Below are 17,525 nucleotides of genomic sequence, written 5' to 3' on the forward strand. Positions count from 1 at the left end.
CGTCCTTTTTTGTGTTATTTTAAGTTATTTATTATTTTTATTTTAAATAACTGATAAAAGGGTAAGCGCAACAGAACTTAAAGTTTCGAGAAAAAAAATGAAAATTTAAAAATTTGCATTCATATACTAAACATATTACATATTGAGAAATTTACCATCAATTTAACCGAAAAAAATATTATCTTTTTATCCTTTCTTCTTACAAATATGTTTTATAATCAGATCATGTATTTTGCCATAGTGGAAAGGTTTAAATACAAAACTATTTGTCAAAAACATCATGTCGTTTTAATCAGATAGTGTTTGGGGAACAACCACTTTCTTCAACCGCAAATGCAAACAAAATGATTTCATATCTGACTGAACAATGAGAACCGAATAATCATATTTCAAGACCAGAGTGAATGGCAGGAAGACTGGAAAACAATTTAACGATATCTTTCTATTTTCTAACGAGACTCTGGCAGTGAAAGTTATCTAGCATGCCAAATTAACATAGAGATAAGTCGCAATACAATTTTCGAGGCAGCCGATCCGTAACCGTGATCTGCATCGATGGATCCTTTGAAAAGTTCCGTCAGAAATAATAATAATAAAAAAAAATCCTACCTTCATAAACAAGAACATCCCTTTCATTTAATCTCGCGTGTCTCTGCTTCGAATGTACGCCAGAAAAAGGGTATTTTGGCTTCATTTTTGCAAAAAAGAAGTCGTTTTCAAAAAGTAGTCATTTCATTTTTTCAAAAAGAAAGCATGTCCATACAAGTAAAACGGAAATCTAGGTTCATGCTTTATCTGTTCATTCAGCAAAAGAAGATAATATGTTAATTTGAAATCACAAAATAATGTTATGTAAAAATAAATGAAATGGAGTCATCCGATATTCATTTTTAATGAAAGCTATATTATTTAGGCTTATAGAAGACGGATTATAAGTATTATAAACGGTAGATGTAGAGGTGGAAAAGAGAAACTTTCTTAAGTCACTTGTTCGGTAAAATCTAGAAAGGCGATAGACAATTAGAAGAAATCAATACTAAAATCAACAAAATCAGAAACTCATCAAGAATTGTTTGTTTAAACATTGAGACATTATAATAAAGCAAAGACTTTATCGTAATTTCTGGGTGCAGTTTTACAAATAATTTTGAAATATTATTGAAACTATTTCATAAATTTTCAGATAACTACTTAAAAACTTCTAAATATTATTTTCTGTAGCCGTAGAAAAGAAAAATCAAGAATGAAATCTTGCTCACGGTCATAGCAATTTAAATTAATAAATTTCGATATTTAAATTCAATAAAGTTATTCAATAAAAACATCAATTTACGAAAGATAAACATTAGTTCTCAGTTCAGGAAATTAAAGTCTGATGTACTACACTTCTTCCATAAGCCAATTTTAAATTATTATATCTTAAACAATTTATAAGACCGAAAAAGGCATAGGACTTTTCTAATAGTTTTAAGACAAGAAATAATACTTTTTTTCAAATATTATCTTTAAAAAAAGGCTAGGTAGAGATTTTAAAATATCTAATTTTCAAAAAATAACCATGCTGGTATTTTATTTTATTTGAAGAGCATTAATTTTTATTTATTTCCAACACATTACTATGAAGGTAATGATGAAAAGCAAGATGAAATACAATAAAAAAATTTGTACATCCATTTTTTTAGACACCCTATGGGTGTATTTTATAATTTTAATGCAAATAAAACAAAGCGATTGACTTAAGAAAATATAATATTTTTTTTAAGTTATAGCGAATAGCAGAAAAAATATTTTTGATTTAAATTATTTTTCAAGTTGCATAACCTTGTCCAATATCGAAAGATTCCTTGTGTTATATTAATAAAAAATAATTTAAATGAAAGCTAATTAAATCCGACTACAGATGTGAAAAAATAAAACTATTTTTAAATATTTTTCATCCAATTTCATGTTTTTAATAAGAATTCTCGAAAATAATCCTACAATGAATGCCAAGTGATTCATAGAAATATCGCAATTGTTTTTGTCGATCTTTAATCAATATTCTATGTTCTAAATTCATGAATAAATTAATAAAATTATTTACACACCCTCTGCTTTTTTTTAATTTCAAACTGGACATTTTTAGTGAAGATTATCGAATTCAAAAATGTATGGTTTTAATTAATTAATTTTTATTAAATATTAAGAATAAATTTAATTTTTTTACTGCTTTCCTAAAACTTATTTAAATAAATTAATGAACTTCAATTAAAAAAAAACAGATATTGTTTTGTAAATATTTGACAAATAATCTGCAGCATATAATTCATAAATAAGCATATGGAACATTATATTCATATATTTATGGTTTTCTTTTGCAATTTCAGATATTTTCCTAATTTTTTGGTTTTGCTACTAATCTGTTTAACTAATTTCACTGAATGAATTAATAAATAAATAGATATTTAAATATTTATTTTGTTCTATATTGCTGCATTTATCAGATATTCATCTTTATAATATTATGAAATCACATAGATGTTAAGAGTCTGAAATAATGCTGAAAAAACATTATTTTTTCAATATATTTAAAAAAGCTTTTCATGAGCAGTTTTAATTCTAGTATAAAAAGGAATTAATAATTTTTATGCAGAAGTAATATCACTAAGAAGTGATTCTTCTTCTTCTCCTTCTTCTTCGTTTTATTATTATTATTACCATTCTATCAGAATGACTTCTTTACAAAATTACCAATTTAACTTAAATATAAAATTATGTTCAAACTGCCGTAAATAACATAACATTACAACAAGAATTTACTTTCTCGAATGTTTGTTTAGTAACAATTATTTTACGGAATCTTACCATATTTAAATTGATAATGTCCATCCTTAGATAGTCCTCAATTTGCTTCAGAATAAAAGATAAAATAACTGGTTGTAAAGAAATAATTGTGCATCACTATTATATAATGTAAAAACTTTTTATGAGTGTCTCAATAAACTTCCTTAAAAAATCAAGAAATTGTTATTTAACATGCGTATAAACAAAGTGTTGAAGAATGCCTTCAATAACTCCATACACAGCTAAAAGAATTATTTTCTAGAAAATTTTTATTTGAGGGAAAATCATCTCTCAAAGATTATTATTTGTGGGACAGAATAACATTTCCACACAAATATCGTATATTTGCCCAAAAAGGCTTCTTTATAAAATCACGAAGAGGTAGTTTAAAGTGGATATAAAAACATTACGAGAATGTTGAAGATTACCGTCGCCCTTTCGATATATTGCTGGAAGAATTTATTTTCCTGGACATTTTCTTCGCAACGGTCACCCCCGCGGAAAAGAATTATTTCAATTCATTACTCGAAATAAATTAATTTAAGAACTGTGGAGAGAAAAGCCATCATGCATTCAAAATTTGCACTGCCTAATTTATGGGCATTCTAACGCTAGATGATCAATATTTGCATTTTCTTCTGAACTCTCTTATTTATGAAGCTTTTTCCTAAAGAGAAAAGAGAATTGAGAGAAAGCAACTAAATTGCATTTGAAGGGGGTAAGGAAGGGAGTTAGGTGATGTGAATAGTTTTCAGAAGTTATGAACTCCCTTCAAAGTAAAGCAGGCTTATGTTTCTGAGCACAGTAGAAAAACAGCTCAGCAAACTTCAAAGTCCCGAAAGCCGCTTCATTTCCAGATAAAATCTCTTCTCGCATTACATTTTTAAGATTTTTTGCCTTTTCTTTCGAAAAAGGTTTTGCTATTGCTGCTGCTTTTCGCTTAGAAAGAGTCAGCGAGAAATAGTGGTATACCTCTTACTCGATCGTTTCGCCCAAGACTAAATTCCGCTGTCTGATAGCTAAGAAAGAATTCTTTCCTTTTACAAAAAGTAGGGAAGGTTTTAAAAGTAGAATAAATTCTCACCGAAACTAAACGTGAGCAAACCGTTTTAGACCAATATTTTACATCCATGCCCGTGTTTTGTGTTGGAATCTTCCGATTTAAGAAACGTACTGCCCACTCTAGATATTAAAGTGGTAGTAGCTGTACTTTTTCTGGAGCCTCTGTTTCGAGAGGTATTTATTCATAAAAACTTCCGCGGGAAGAGATTGCTTTCTGGAGATGCTTCTTCGGGTTCTGTTTTACAAAACTTATCAGTACTAAAAAAAGGAATTTTGTATAATTTCAAAGGCAAGAGATGCAATAAGAATGAAAAACTCTTACTGTATTTGAAATTCAAGATTCAAGCTGAAATATGTCTACATATTTTTCAATTGTTTCTCTGATACAGCACTTTTATATAATGCGTTTAAACTTTATTTCTGTCGGAATTCTTAGCTAATTCTTAGCATATGCATGTTCTAGTTAAATTGTATGTACAAAATGGACACTGTATGAGTTATGAACCAATTTATTGATGAACGAGTGAGACTGGAATTGTAAAGAATAGTGTCCATGAATAGAGAAAAACGAGTCTACCTCTCAAAATGAGATCAGTTATAGCACCCGTAGCGATGAGATGCGGAATGTAATGAATTCTTAGCCAAAATTATTCATGTAAGGAACTATCAATTAACCGTCGAAAAAAGTAGAGAACGTCAAATAAGAAATGATGTTCCAGGAGCATAAATAGCTTAAAAAAACTAACGAGAATTTAAATTTCAATAGTTCCATCCATAATATAGCTGATTTACGAATTGAGAAATACATAAATGACCCCCCCCCTTTCTACCGGAACAATGGCGCAAAATATGTCAACTAACTTTTCTCTCTCTCTCTCTCTCTTTTTTTTTTTTTTTTTTTCCTTTCCATTTAAGAATGCTCTTGGAGGATCAGTTCCTACAAAATCGACGACGGTAACTGATTGATCGTTTCCCCATGCTTCTAATTTCCGAGATTCGATTCCTAAATTCCATATTAATGTAAACTGTTGACTATCCGGTATTGAACTCTTATATAGTCAGAATTTTTGACAAAGCGAATGGGAAGAATTGGAGGAAAAATTAGGCATTGTATGCGGTTGTCAAGATTTTGACTTTACATAAGCAATAGGTTGTTGTTCAAATTTTAAACTACATTTTACAGAATTTATTATATGTAATATAGTTTTTTTGTATGCTTCGTGCAATAAGGGTTTACTAATAAATTAGCAAGTATAAGTTTTTAACAAGCATCCCTAATGAAGCACTTCCATTAATCCGGCAGTTCTGTGGTCTGATATTTGCCTAATTATCGAGAATATATTGTAATTTACTGCTAAAGGGCAATTTACTACAAATATTCTTATCCCGCAGACCAAACTCAATTTCCTATGCATAAAAAATCTCTTTTATAGCCGTAGTTATATCTGACCATTGATTAAATGGCTACATTGCCTATACATTTTGCTCACAGAATAATATCACATTCATCTATAATCCTCAAACGATTAGTTAGGATTAAATTAAACGTTTCCTGATCTGGTATCTACGGTGATTTTTTTTCTTCTAACCGGTTTCAAACACGCAACCCATTGACCAAAAAATAAGAATCTATGACAATGTATCATATCCTTTGATATCTTGAGAACTTCTTCAATGAATAAAATCTTCTTTTATCAAAGTATTCAAGAGCTTCAGAAAAAGAAATCTTTCAAGCGCATAACATCTGGTTTTCGCAGAAACGTTACATAAAATGCTTCTTTGAAAATCTCAATGAATCCCTTTTTGCGATTACCCAGCCAAAGAAAGTTATAGATAAAATCTGGTTTAAACTAAGCAAACTATTTCTCTTTCCTGATTTTATTTCCCTAACATTTACCAAGTCACTTAGTCACTCTCCTTTCTCCCATTATCTATGGTACTCAACGATTTCTGTGTTTAACTAAAAAGCTATTTGATTGTTTTTAACAAAAGTTTTAGTTTGAATACATTGCTTTCTCTGATATCTAACAAATGAATCTGTTATATATTCTGTAAGCAGAGATGGTATCTACGAATTGCTTTTGAAAGTTATCTAATTTGAATCGGAAAGGTTGTATGAAATTAAGTGGTGAGAGGCACTAATTTAAATTCATATTTCATACTTACAAAACTAATTAATTGAATGTAATTTAAATTCAATATTACCGATATCCACGGAAAAATGGTTAATAAATCTCTGCTTCCAATTGGATCAATATGAAGTCCAAAAAACTACTTCATTAGAAGTTAAAAGAAAGCTACATTTTATATAAAAAAAAATGTACTAACATCTGAATCTAAAGGGCAAATTCTACCCAAATGAATATATATGGCTTGTATTAGTTCTACAATGAAAAAGTATGCACCGAAAGAATAGTATGCGCAGTAGAATTAAAAATTGAAAATTTTGGAGTAAACGTAACTCTGATTCAAACCAGGCAAAGGCAGATATGGTCTCTTTTACAGTTGCAAACACTTGATTGTTGTTTTTTACCGTAGCATAGTAACATAAAGCAAAGTAAACATTTAAATTTTACAGAAGCTTAATAAGTTATCAGATTCATGCTATCATTAGAGCAAAAAACAGATAGAAAAACAGAGAAGAGAAGTAAAAGTAGAACCTAATAAAAAAATTGAATAAAAGATGGAAAATGCTGCTATCATAAAAATAATCCATAATTTACACTTTCAAATTCTCTTTAAAAGTATTATAAAATATCTATTTTTCACTTATAAATGATTTTACTTCTAATCAGTTCAAATTAAAATTAAATTTCCATTAAATTTTATTTTCTGATGTAAAGTATACAGTTGTGAAAGCGTTAATTTTTATCAATATGAAAAATCCTAAAAGAAATAATTTATTTTCAATATGATTTCTAATAAACTAAAATAATTTAATTATTAAATGTGCATATGCCTAAATCATGTGCATATCATAATCCTAAAGAATGCAATTTTGAATTAATTTCAATAGCATTGCAGTAACTATTATTACACATTTTAATTGTTTTAAATAATTGCTATAAAAAGTTTTCATTGTAATTTCGATTACTTATGACGTTTTGTCTCTTATTATGGCATTTTCCTTCAGTTTATTACAAAAACGTTTCGAATAGTTTTCGCTTTGTTATCTTCCAGAAAATCAGATAAAAGCAAAACTTGTATTTTGCTTCACAAATAATCGATGAAAAATTGCGAAAAATGAATTGAAATATACTTTAAAAATTTTATTCAATCCATTGTAATTGTAACAACTCGTAGTTGCTTTTTTTATTTTAAAGTTTTTATTTAATTTATATAAGGACATCTTTTCTAGTATTTCCGGTGCTTCTTTTGTTATAACATTTATATTTAGTTTGCTACAAAAATAACTTTTGTAATATTTCCGGTGTTTCTTTTCTTATGACGTTTCTCAAAAGCACACAGAAGGGAAAAAAAATAACTTTCTAGTTGGAAAATTAATTCATTTTTAATATATTTCCACTTGTAATAAAACACAAGACAAAAACATTCTGAGGGAAAAGTAAGTCTTCGAATGCCTCGAGAAAGTTAAAAAGCGCGAAAGAGTACAAAAATTCTTCACGGTAAAGTTTTGACTCCAAACAAGCGTGAAGTAAGTGGAAAAAGGGAAAAACTGTTGGAAATGTTTTTTTCTCCTTTTCTTTCTCGCCGAAGTAAGGCAGACCACTTTTCATGCCCTGTAAAATAATGCATTCGTTTTTCTTCAAGCCTGCTGAAAACAGACGCGAAATATTTTTCCATTTCAACTCGTCAGGATTCTTACCAAAAAGAAAAAAAGTCAATACAATTTTACCCTTGCTTCACACTATGCTTTTATTTGTTTGCAGGAAATATTTGAGTTGATGTTTTTTCCTGCAGTTGAAACAAATTAGCTACGTGTTTGGATCCGTAGTTCTAATTTCATTTCGATTGTAAAGATCCGCATAAAGATTTGAAGGCTAAACTTTTTACAATTTCGTATCGTATTTTAGTAATTAAAATGATTTATTATTAAAAATAAATTATGTTTTTTCTTTAATATGATCTTGTGTTTAAATACAGAAGACATCTGCCTATTAATTTGAAAATTTTATATATAAATAATCTTGAATGTATATGTGCTAATGAATCATCTAGAAATTTAAAAATTAATGTCAAATGTGTTAATATACTTCGATCAACCTCTATACTTCGTAACCTCTTTTTATAATTTAGTAACAACCATATTTAAACAAAAATCTTTAAATATTTTTATTGATTATACGGGACTTTTAAGTTTTTGTTCAGCTTTATTAGTTCTATTTTTGATGTTTAGCAGTTTTTACCTATATATTTAATTATCAAATGTTTATTTCAATATTTTTTTTAAATATTCTTTATATATATATTTTTTAATTGCAAGCAACTACTTTGACTATTTTTTAAATGGCATTTCATGTAATTTTTAAAGGCAAAGAAAGATAATTTTAATTTTTGATTTATGAGATTGTGATCGATGAATATCTCAAGACAAGGAAAGTTTTTAATAATATTTAATAATATATAACTTTTTCTTTCTCTTTTTTTCATTGTCGTTTAAAAGATAAAAATTCAAAATTTCTTAACTGTTACTCATGTTTCTACACATTTCTGCATGAAAGTATTGACATTTGAAATATTAAATAAGTTACTCGTTAGTACGAGCAATGTGAATTTTGATAAACGGAATAAAATCATAAATTGAACATTTCCGACGCATGATGTTAACATTACCCACCATAATTTGGAAGAACTTTTTAAATCTCCTTATTTTTTTTTTAAATCAGCCTTACCTTATAAACCAAATCAATCTTATTTACTACAATTAATAATTCAGAAGGCATATTCTTCAAAAAGTCAAATCTGCCATCAGCATCTTCTGGTGACAAGTTAATTATCTGAAAATAATAATTGATAAGCGAAAAGAAAACCTACATTAATTACACTGTTTTATTTTGCTTCTGGCATGAGTTGAACTCCTTTCGCATTTTAATCCATAATCATTCCTAGATCTTCATCTTGGCTATGCTTATCCTCTGCAATTAAAGCTTTCACCTCACGATTACTCTCTAAAATGTCAAACTTGGACAAACATTTTGCATTGAAGATCGTGACACTTTTCGCTAACGCAGTATCCCTAATTAAAGACAGGATGAGCAGATATCTCGGCAATAATTTTCACATGACATCTAAAAATAATATGGAGCGAAGTAACTTAATTTCCCGCTCCGTGAGCAGCGCTTAAGCTAGGGACGTTGCAAGATGCTTTTAGCTGCTAGTACTCTCCAGAGTACAATTTGTAAAGCCAAGTCGCGAAACGTTATTTATTCTGAGCCCACTTCAACGTCCAGAAGGGCATTTGCTTACGCCCACCCACAGAGAAGGAAAATAATATTTGGCTCGTTGATCGTGTGAGGAATTAAGATGAAATCGCCACGGTGTAATGTTCCTGTAATTGATATCCTTTGTTGTTATTCAGAGCAACCGTTGTCTTAAAAAAGTAAACAGGCGCTTAATTAGATAATAAACTAACAAAGATTTTTTTAAGTGAGAGATGTGGTAATTGTTATTTATATTCAACTGACTAGATAACGACTATTGAAAGATTCAATTTGAAATCTGATATAAATGCAGAAAAACAATTGGCATTGCTGATGTCTGATGCAAAGTTAGAAATTGGTGCTAATTAGATTCAATCCATTAATCCATCATCACTTATGTACTTTAAAGGCGTCTTAATTCTTATTCACGCATATTTAAACTACTAGATAGCAAATTACCAAAAATTCAAGTTTGAACTTTTGCAACATTTACTAAGTTTGCTTTTTATGATTCAAGGGTGGACGATAGTGCTTCGTTAGAGGGTTTGAGTTAATACGATCTCAAAATTTGTTCAGTAAGCGATGAATTATTCATTATACATTTAACAGATCAGATCCAACTGATTATCCATCATAAACTTAACTGATCCAAGTTGACATTTGTTTACAAGGAGAATTAATGCTTGCATCATTTATCGTTATCAAAATGAAGAATTTTTTAACAAATCAAAAGTTTGTATTCAACTTTAAAGTATGTTATTTTTATTTTCCTTAAATTTCAACAATTTCTTCTAATTATTTATTTTATTTCGAAAATAATCATGTTTTTAATATCTGCCTCTGACAAAAAAAAGTTGGTGATATATACATGTATAAGGCTCGGCTGTTCAACTTTTATATTAAGTTCGATTCTGTTTACTTCCTATTTTGGTTTAGATAAACCTCATGAGCACGCGAGTGAACTCGCATCATATCATTCATAAAATGTGTAGTTTAATTATTGCTACTAAATTTTCTCACAAATTTCACGCCCTTTTCACTTTGAATCTTTAACCATCCATCTAAATTGGCCATGGCTGGGTCTTTAAATTATACGCAATGGATATTAATGAAACATGAACATTTCTTGATTGAAGAAACTGAAAAAAACATGATTTAGAAATCGAGTTTCTCCTTGCCTGAGAGACATTAACCAAAATGCATATATATATATATATATATATATTTAATGTTCGCAGCCAATCGTACTAAAAATATTTCTTTCACCTCAATTATAACTAAAATCAAAAACCTCCGCTCTTTAAAGAGATTTCAACCTGAGGGTTATATCGAAAATACCAATTAAAAGTATGAAAATTAGAAGAACCGAAATTGTATTTCGAGTAAAAATATCTTTCAAGATATCTCCTTTATGATTATCCTTCATCTTAAACACGAAAGAGAAAATCTCTCTAAATTAAAATTGCCAGTTTTAAAATGTGTTTCTTTTTTCATTATAATGTCTGTTTCTCCAAAATGAGATAATTTAAACTCGAAATAGAGAATCCTAAGGAAACAAAATATAAGCAAGAAATTGTCTTTTAAGAACCCGTCTCCAAAAAAACTCTAAGAACTGTCACCGAAAATAAAAAGATTAATCTTAGAAAAATTTATTAAGAAAGATTAATAATGCTTGCTGAAATAATAAAGCAAAATCCAAAAGTTTCCTGTTGTTTTAATATCTATCCGTTGTCTTTTTTAAAACGTTTGATACCTAGACAGCACTATGGATTATTTTAAGATTTTCCCCAGGTATTTAAAGGAAAGAAAACTTTTTCGCTATGAAGTATCCTGCTCACAAATGGTTTCTTTAAACCACTTAAACCATTTCGGTTTTAAAATTCGAGTATAATAGCATTTTCAGCTCGAGAACAAAAATATCTCAATTAAGAGAAAAATGCAAAGGCATGCCGTATATCTGGATACTTGCCAAGATGAAGAATAAACTAATAGATTTTCTTTCTTCGGAAAAAGATTTTTATAGTTGCGACCAATGAAATGCAAATTAAATGGCTAAAACTTCATCATGATATTTTCTTGAAAGGAAAGATTAAGGGGCTGTACTTATGGATTCTTTTTCGCCTTGTTTCTTCCGCCTTTTGGAAAGTTTGTCCCTGAGCCAAGCAAATCTGTGAAATATATTTGAATGTTAAGTCTTTTAACTACTTTGGTGTAATAGAAAATAATAGCCATGTAAATTTAATTATTTTTGGATTTATAATAAAATTTGAAAATTTGATTTATTTTAATCATACGAATTGATTTTTCTGTTTGTCTATTTTTCACTGATTTTCTTATTAGTAAAAACCTTCTTGCTAAATCTTTTTATGATTTATTCAATTAAGCGATTAAATTTTTATCAGGATGTCTTCTTAAAATTAAAGATAAAAGGACGTGATTTTGGAATTTTCGTTTATGCCAGATTTTTGTAAAGTTTGCCTCGGAGCAAATTCGTAAACATATTTTTTTTTTCCATTTTCATACTGAAATTTCAAAGATAATATTATATTTATGTAATTTAATAATCTTTTATTATTTTCCGGAAATTTTCTTCCTTATATACAACTATCTTCTTGCGTAACATTTTATAATTTATTTTATTGGACTATTTTATTTTTGGTAAAATATCTATACAAGTTTCTTTCAAAAGTAATTGCGTCACAAATAATTGTTTTTATGATATGGAAAAAGCGATGATTAGTTAGTTTTTTTCATAAAAAAATTCTGCTTATTTATAATTATCAAATTAATTTATTTCTTTTCTTCTAAAAGATCCTTATGATTAGGACCAACTAAATAAAATTAAGTTCGTCAGGTTATTTTCTTGAAAGAAAATTTATATGCAGATTCGTTCTTGTTTGTCTCAGAATCAAAAAATTGAAAACAGATTTTAAGTTTTATAGCTCTTATGATAAAATGATAGACAATATCTATATGCATTTTATTTTAATTTTTATATTTAGATTTTATAATGAATGTCTATTCAATTTTTTTTCTATCTTTCATTACTTTATATGAATATTTTTGCAAGAACTTTCAAAATATTTATTGTAGGACTCATTTTGTTCAAATACTTTGGGTTGATTTTGGAATCTAAAAAAGACCTTATACAAAAATAATATTGTTAATGACAACTTACATTTCGAGAAATACGGGATAATGACTTAGTTTTAAACGTAAACTATTTTATTATTTTGAGAAAATCAGACCTTTATATATTTGTTTTGAGATAATAAGTCTTTTATTTAATTTTTTGAGATAGTATGATTTCTCTGGTCTGATTCTTAACATATTGAGCGTCACCATGTACATAACTTAGGTTTTGGGGGGGGGGGGGGGAGGGGAGGTCTTGTAATTTGATAGGAATGAAAGTCACAGTTTAACTGGAGCTTAATATTTAGCTAAGCATAACTGAATTCCAAATTCATATTAGCTTGTGTTGAATTAATGGATTTATAGTTTCACCATTAACACTGCAAAGATTATTACTGATTTAAATGAGTTGGTCTTCGCATAATTACAAATATTAAAAAATATATGCAACGACAGACTCGCTGTTGTATATGTATTTATAATGCGTCATTGTATTTATTCTTTTCAACTTTTAATTTTATGCATAAATGATTCAATGGTAGAAAACATTAGTTTCTTTTAAAATTGTATGATGCATAAATCATAAAGTTGACGATACGACTTTAAATAAGACATAAGCAATTAAAAACGATTTCTAATATGATATTAAATCATATTAACAATCATTTGATTTAAACGTTCCACCTAAAATGATTAGTGCTTGTAGTTTAATATTGCTTGTTATTTACAGGAACAAGGTGCTCATTTTTAAATACGTTTTTTTAACTATAAAAACTTAACTAAAACTAAAAATAACTAATTTTAACTAAAAAAATATTGTTTCACTTTATATAATTTATATTATAAATATTTTTGTGAAACACTACATAAACATGTGTACACTACTTTAACTGATTTTAATAAAACAGATATGTTCTTGTATACACATTATCAGATTCTCAGAGCTGAGCTTCATAATTTAAAATATGATTTTACATTTGTCTTTCTAAAATGCAGCAAACTCGCACATAAGATATGCATCATTCTTTTTATGTATTAATACATTAATTTAACACCATTTCTTAGTGTAATAATGATTTTTTCATCAATATATAACTGATACATACTGAATCAAATAGTTCGTGTAATAAGACTTAACTATAATCACATCAATATTTTTTCAGTTGTATGAATTCTAATATAAATTCACTATATACAGCCTGCTCTATGGAAAGCATAAAATTTTTTAAATGCACTAAAAGGATTTAATCAGTTTCATCCATTTGGTTTTATTTAAATCAAAATGTTTTCAGATTATTTTATGCCTATTTAATTAAACTGGATAGTATTTTATAATAATAACTACATCCCCAAGTCATTAACTACATTTTCAATGCATAACTGCATTGAAATTGAAAAATGATACTGAAAAAAATAGTCAATAATTAAATAACCTTTCGTTATATTAATTTTTTTCATAATACGCAAAATGGATGGGTTTACTTTTAACATACAAAAAACGTGGGATTTTTAAAAAAAAAAACTTTTTTTTCTCAACTGAAATGTTAATACAGTGTTAATAAATTAAAAATGCGTTTAAAAAGCAGAAATATAATGAGACAGAAAATGAAATCTTTACTTCTCAACTGAAAGGTTAATACAATGTTAATAAATTATTCAAAATTTTCGCAAAAATAAAAATAAAACTTGTTTTTTGCAATTCATAGATTGTTCAATCAATGAACAACTACCTTCAGTTGCAGCATTATAAATCACTTACGAAGAGGAGAAAATTTAAATAACGGAAGTAAAATGATTAAAAATTAATTCCCTCCCGGTCGTTTCCTTTAATTGTGAGTGACAGAGTTCGAAACCTTAGTTAAAGCAATTTTCTTGAAGAGTGCCAAAAGAGTGTAATGTCTGAAAAGTTATTATGAAACTATTGAACTAAACTAACTTCAACAAAAAGAAAAAGTTCAAGAACGGCATTTTAAAAACTGGTAATTATTCTTCGGATATTTGAGTGGCGAAAAGTCTATCAATCATCTGGATGGTAAGTCATACTTTCCTTCCAAAAATTGTATCGAATAAATCCAGCTTTAATGGCTTAATTACAAGGTTTAGCGCGAAATGGGAGAATATTTTCCAGATACTTTGATCAGACTGTGGCTTCTTAATGGTATGTTTTTGCTTTTATTTTTTCGTACCTTACTTCTTTCGGACTAAAGCTGATGACGTTTCCTTCCGACAGGAGATGTGTCTCATGTCCTGCAAGATGTAAGGGATGACGTCATCAACCACTTTTCTTCTCCGCCCACTTACGTTGGGGAGCGTGTGGCTGGGTTTGATGGCATGGCTTGCTCAAGCTCAAAGTAAGTTATTGCTATTTTTTCTGTCTTTGATCTATAATCTGGGCATAACTCTATGGAGGTTAGAATGATAAATCTCATAATAACCGATGAAATCTGAAGGAACACATTTCGGTTATAAAAAATAACAGTTTTATTATATCTTTACATTGTGCTTTATCGAACATAAAACTTCCGCAATAACGAGATTACTCGAAATTGATTTAGGTCAGTTGCTTTGCTGAAGTTTTGACAAGCTGGTAATATTGTCTATACAATTTTTAAACTGACATAATTAATTGGGCAAATCTATTATATTTTGTTTTATTATCTAGAAAATAATGCTAAAAACAACAAATTTTTCTTCTGATAATTCAAGTTCATTCACTTGCCTATAATTAATTATGCAAATTATGTGAAGAAAAGATGTCATCTTGACAATTTTCTTTTGATAACAAATCAAACCAAATATAATAGCATGGTACAATTCATTATGTCTAAATTAAATTTTACCAACAATGTTACTAGCCTATTAAAGCTTCAGATCTAAACAAATAACGAATGAAGCTCACCACTACACATTTGATAATGTATAATGTAAACATGTAATGAAAGTGCCTTTTTTTCTTATAATTGAAATGTACTTCAAATTTCGTCTGTTGCCGCAAGATTTATCCTTATAATCTCCTTTGATAATGCTATTATTAACCTTTTAACCGGGAATGACGAAATATTCCGATGCGAAATGAAATGAATATAAGTTTAATACCCGGTTGGCAGGTTGCAGCATATTTATCATTGCTATCTTTTATTTCATGATTTTAAAGATATGTCCTCAAATTTTATTATTTAAAAAGTCATATAATTAATACTTATTATCATTTTGTAATATTCATTATGACGCTTCTGTTTCTACATTTCCATGCAGCATATAGAGTTTAAGTAGAATATATATATATATATATATATATATATATATATTGATAACGAAAGAAAAATATTTATCATAATATAAGATTAATTTTTCAGAATATGTACAATAATTTCGAATGAAAAGAAAGACTGAAAACTAAAATGTCATCAATAAAAATTTAATGAAATTTGTAATCTGCTTTCAAACATATACTTAGATCTTTAATTGTTGTATTAAATTATATAAAAGCTGTGCTGAAAACTTCAAGATTCATCTAATACGGTAAGCAAGTTTATTTTTCTATTACAGTCTTTTTCAAGGAATTACTGAATGCTTAAAAAAGCACGGTAAGTTCCTGAATAATTATCTTGCCTTTTTTTTTCTTTAATTACAGTTGCATGGAATTACTATTCCTTAATTATAAAAATTAATTAACTTACTTCAAAATCATATTTTTATGCTAGAAAAACTGTAAAGAATTCTAATTATTATTTTTGTTGCATTGCAAAAAAAAAAAAAAAAATGAACAGTATAATGTTATTTTTTTCTTTAAGAATGATTTTTTTAATTAACTAGTTAATTTTAAAATATTCATCTATCTTTCTTTCATTCAATGTTACGATCGATGAAAAAGACCTTTTTAACTCTATTGCTTGATTAGTTAAGTTTTCTTTAAATCGTGGTTAAGAATTCGAAGCAGAAATGGCATAGTAAATATTTGAGGGTCACAAAATATTTTGCGGTCCCTTTTTTTTATCGTATTAAACAATTCTCAATTAAAAAAGACCATTTTGATTTTCTTTTTAAATTAAAAGAGAAATGACATAGAAAGCTTTTAATATCCGGAAACCTTCACAGTCCATTCTTGAATCAAAATTTATAATGCATGACTAAAAATAAATACTTTGATTTTAAAATTCAAAAAATAGTCCATTTTTTCCATTTTTGAGTCATTTGTTGTAATAATTGATAAGAAAAAACTATTTTGACAGAAAGCTGAGGATTCTTTTCCCACTCATGTCAAATAGGAGCTTTTGTCATTTATGATGATAAAGCAACATAATCCAATGTAAGTTTTATAAATTATCAAAAAAAAATGTTTAAATAAATAAAATGATTTGGTTAATTTAAAGGAAAACTCAATTATATACTTAAAATAATCTGTAAAATTAAAAATATACTATATAAAATTCCTTCACATTTTTTATTAGTTTATTCATTGATTAGTTTTATATGTATACAAACTAACCACTACATAAAAGTTTTTCTCAGAAAAGTCGTGTCGCTAAAAGTTTTTTTCCAAACCGGAAGGACTTGCTAGAGAATTAAGTGCAAAATATCCTGGATTATGGGATCCCACCCCATGTGAGAAAAAATAACTCAGTAGGCAGCTTCCGTCTTTGCTAAACCGTGTGGGAGGATAATATGATGGAAGTGTGTTGCTTAAATCTAAACAAAATTCAGGAAATTCTTCTTACTATGATACACAAAACAGTAATTTTCGTGGCAATACTAATACCTGACAAATTATGCATTGTTCACTGTCTTTTTATACGATGTTACAAATCCTCACGTTTCATGTGACCACCTTCTTGGATAAATTTTCATTATATCATTGAAGCTGACCATCAAAAAATAGTTATTCATTCATTATTGCACTAAGTGGACAAATAAACGTCAAAGTCTTGTTTATTTGTTGTTGATACGCTCTTCTACAATACACTTTTAAAGAAAATTACATTAGAAGTATATATACAAGATAAGAAATCTTTAACTATGAGATAACTATCATTTCATGCTTGGATTATGTTCCTTAGTTGTATGATACTTTTAATGCCGCACTACAAATCTTGCTGATTCAATTTTTTAACAGCTAAATTATAGAAA

At 27.9% G+C, this 17,525-nt stretch overlaps 1 protein-coding gene across 2 annotated transcripts in view; it reads left to right on the forward strand.

The window, feature by feature from the left end:
- LOC129959528 (fibroblast growth factor receptor-like 1) overlaps window positions 1-17,525 on the forward strand; it is a 101,300-nt gene that overhangs the window by 32,515 nt on the left and 51,260 nt on the right. The window contains exon 2 of one of the 2 annotated variants that reach the window (XM_056072401.1): window positions 14,629-14,749. The exons of the other annotated variant lie outside the window; for it this stretch is intronic. Within the exon in view, the coding sequence (XP_055928376.1) occupies window positions 14,662-14,749 (88 nt within the window). The 5' untranslated portion in view covers window positions 14,629-14,661. The remainder of the gene's footprint in view (window positions 1-14,628; window positions 14,750-17,525) is intronic. 2 annotated transcript variants of the gene reach the window in all.

The sequence above is a fragment of the Argiope bruennichi genome, chromosome X1 (genome assembly GCF_947563725.1).
Source record: "Argiope bruennichi chromosome X1, qqArgBrue1.1, whole genome shotgun sequence".
Classification (NCBI taxonomy): domain Eukaryota; kingdom Metazoa; phylum Arthropoda; class Arachnida; order Araneae; family Araneidae; genus Argiope; species Argiope bruennichi.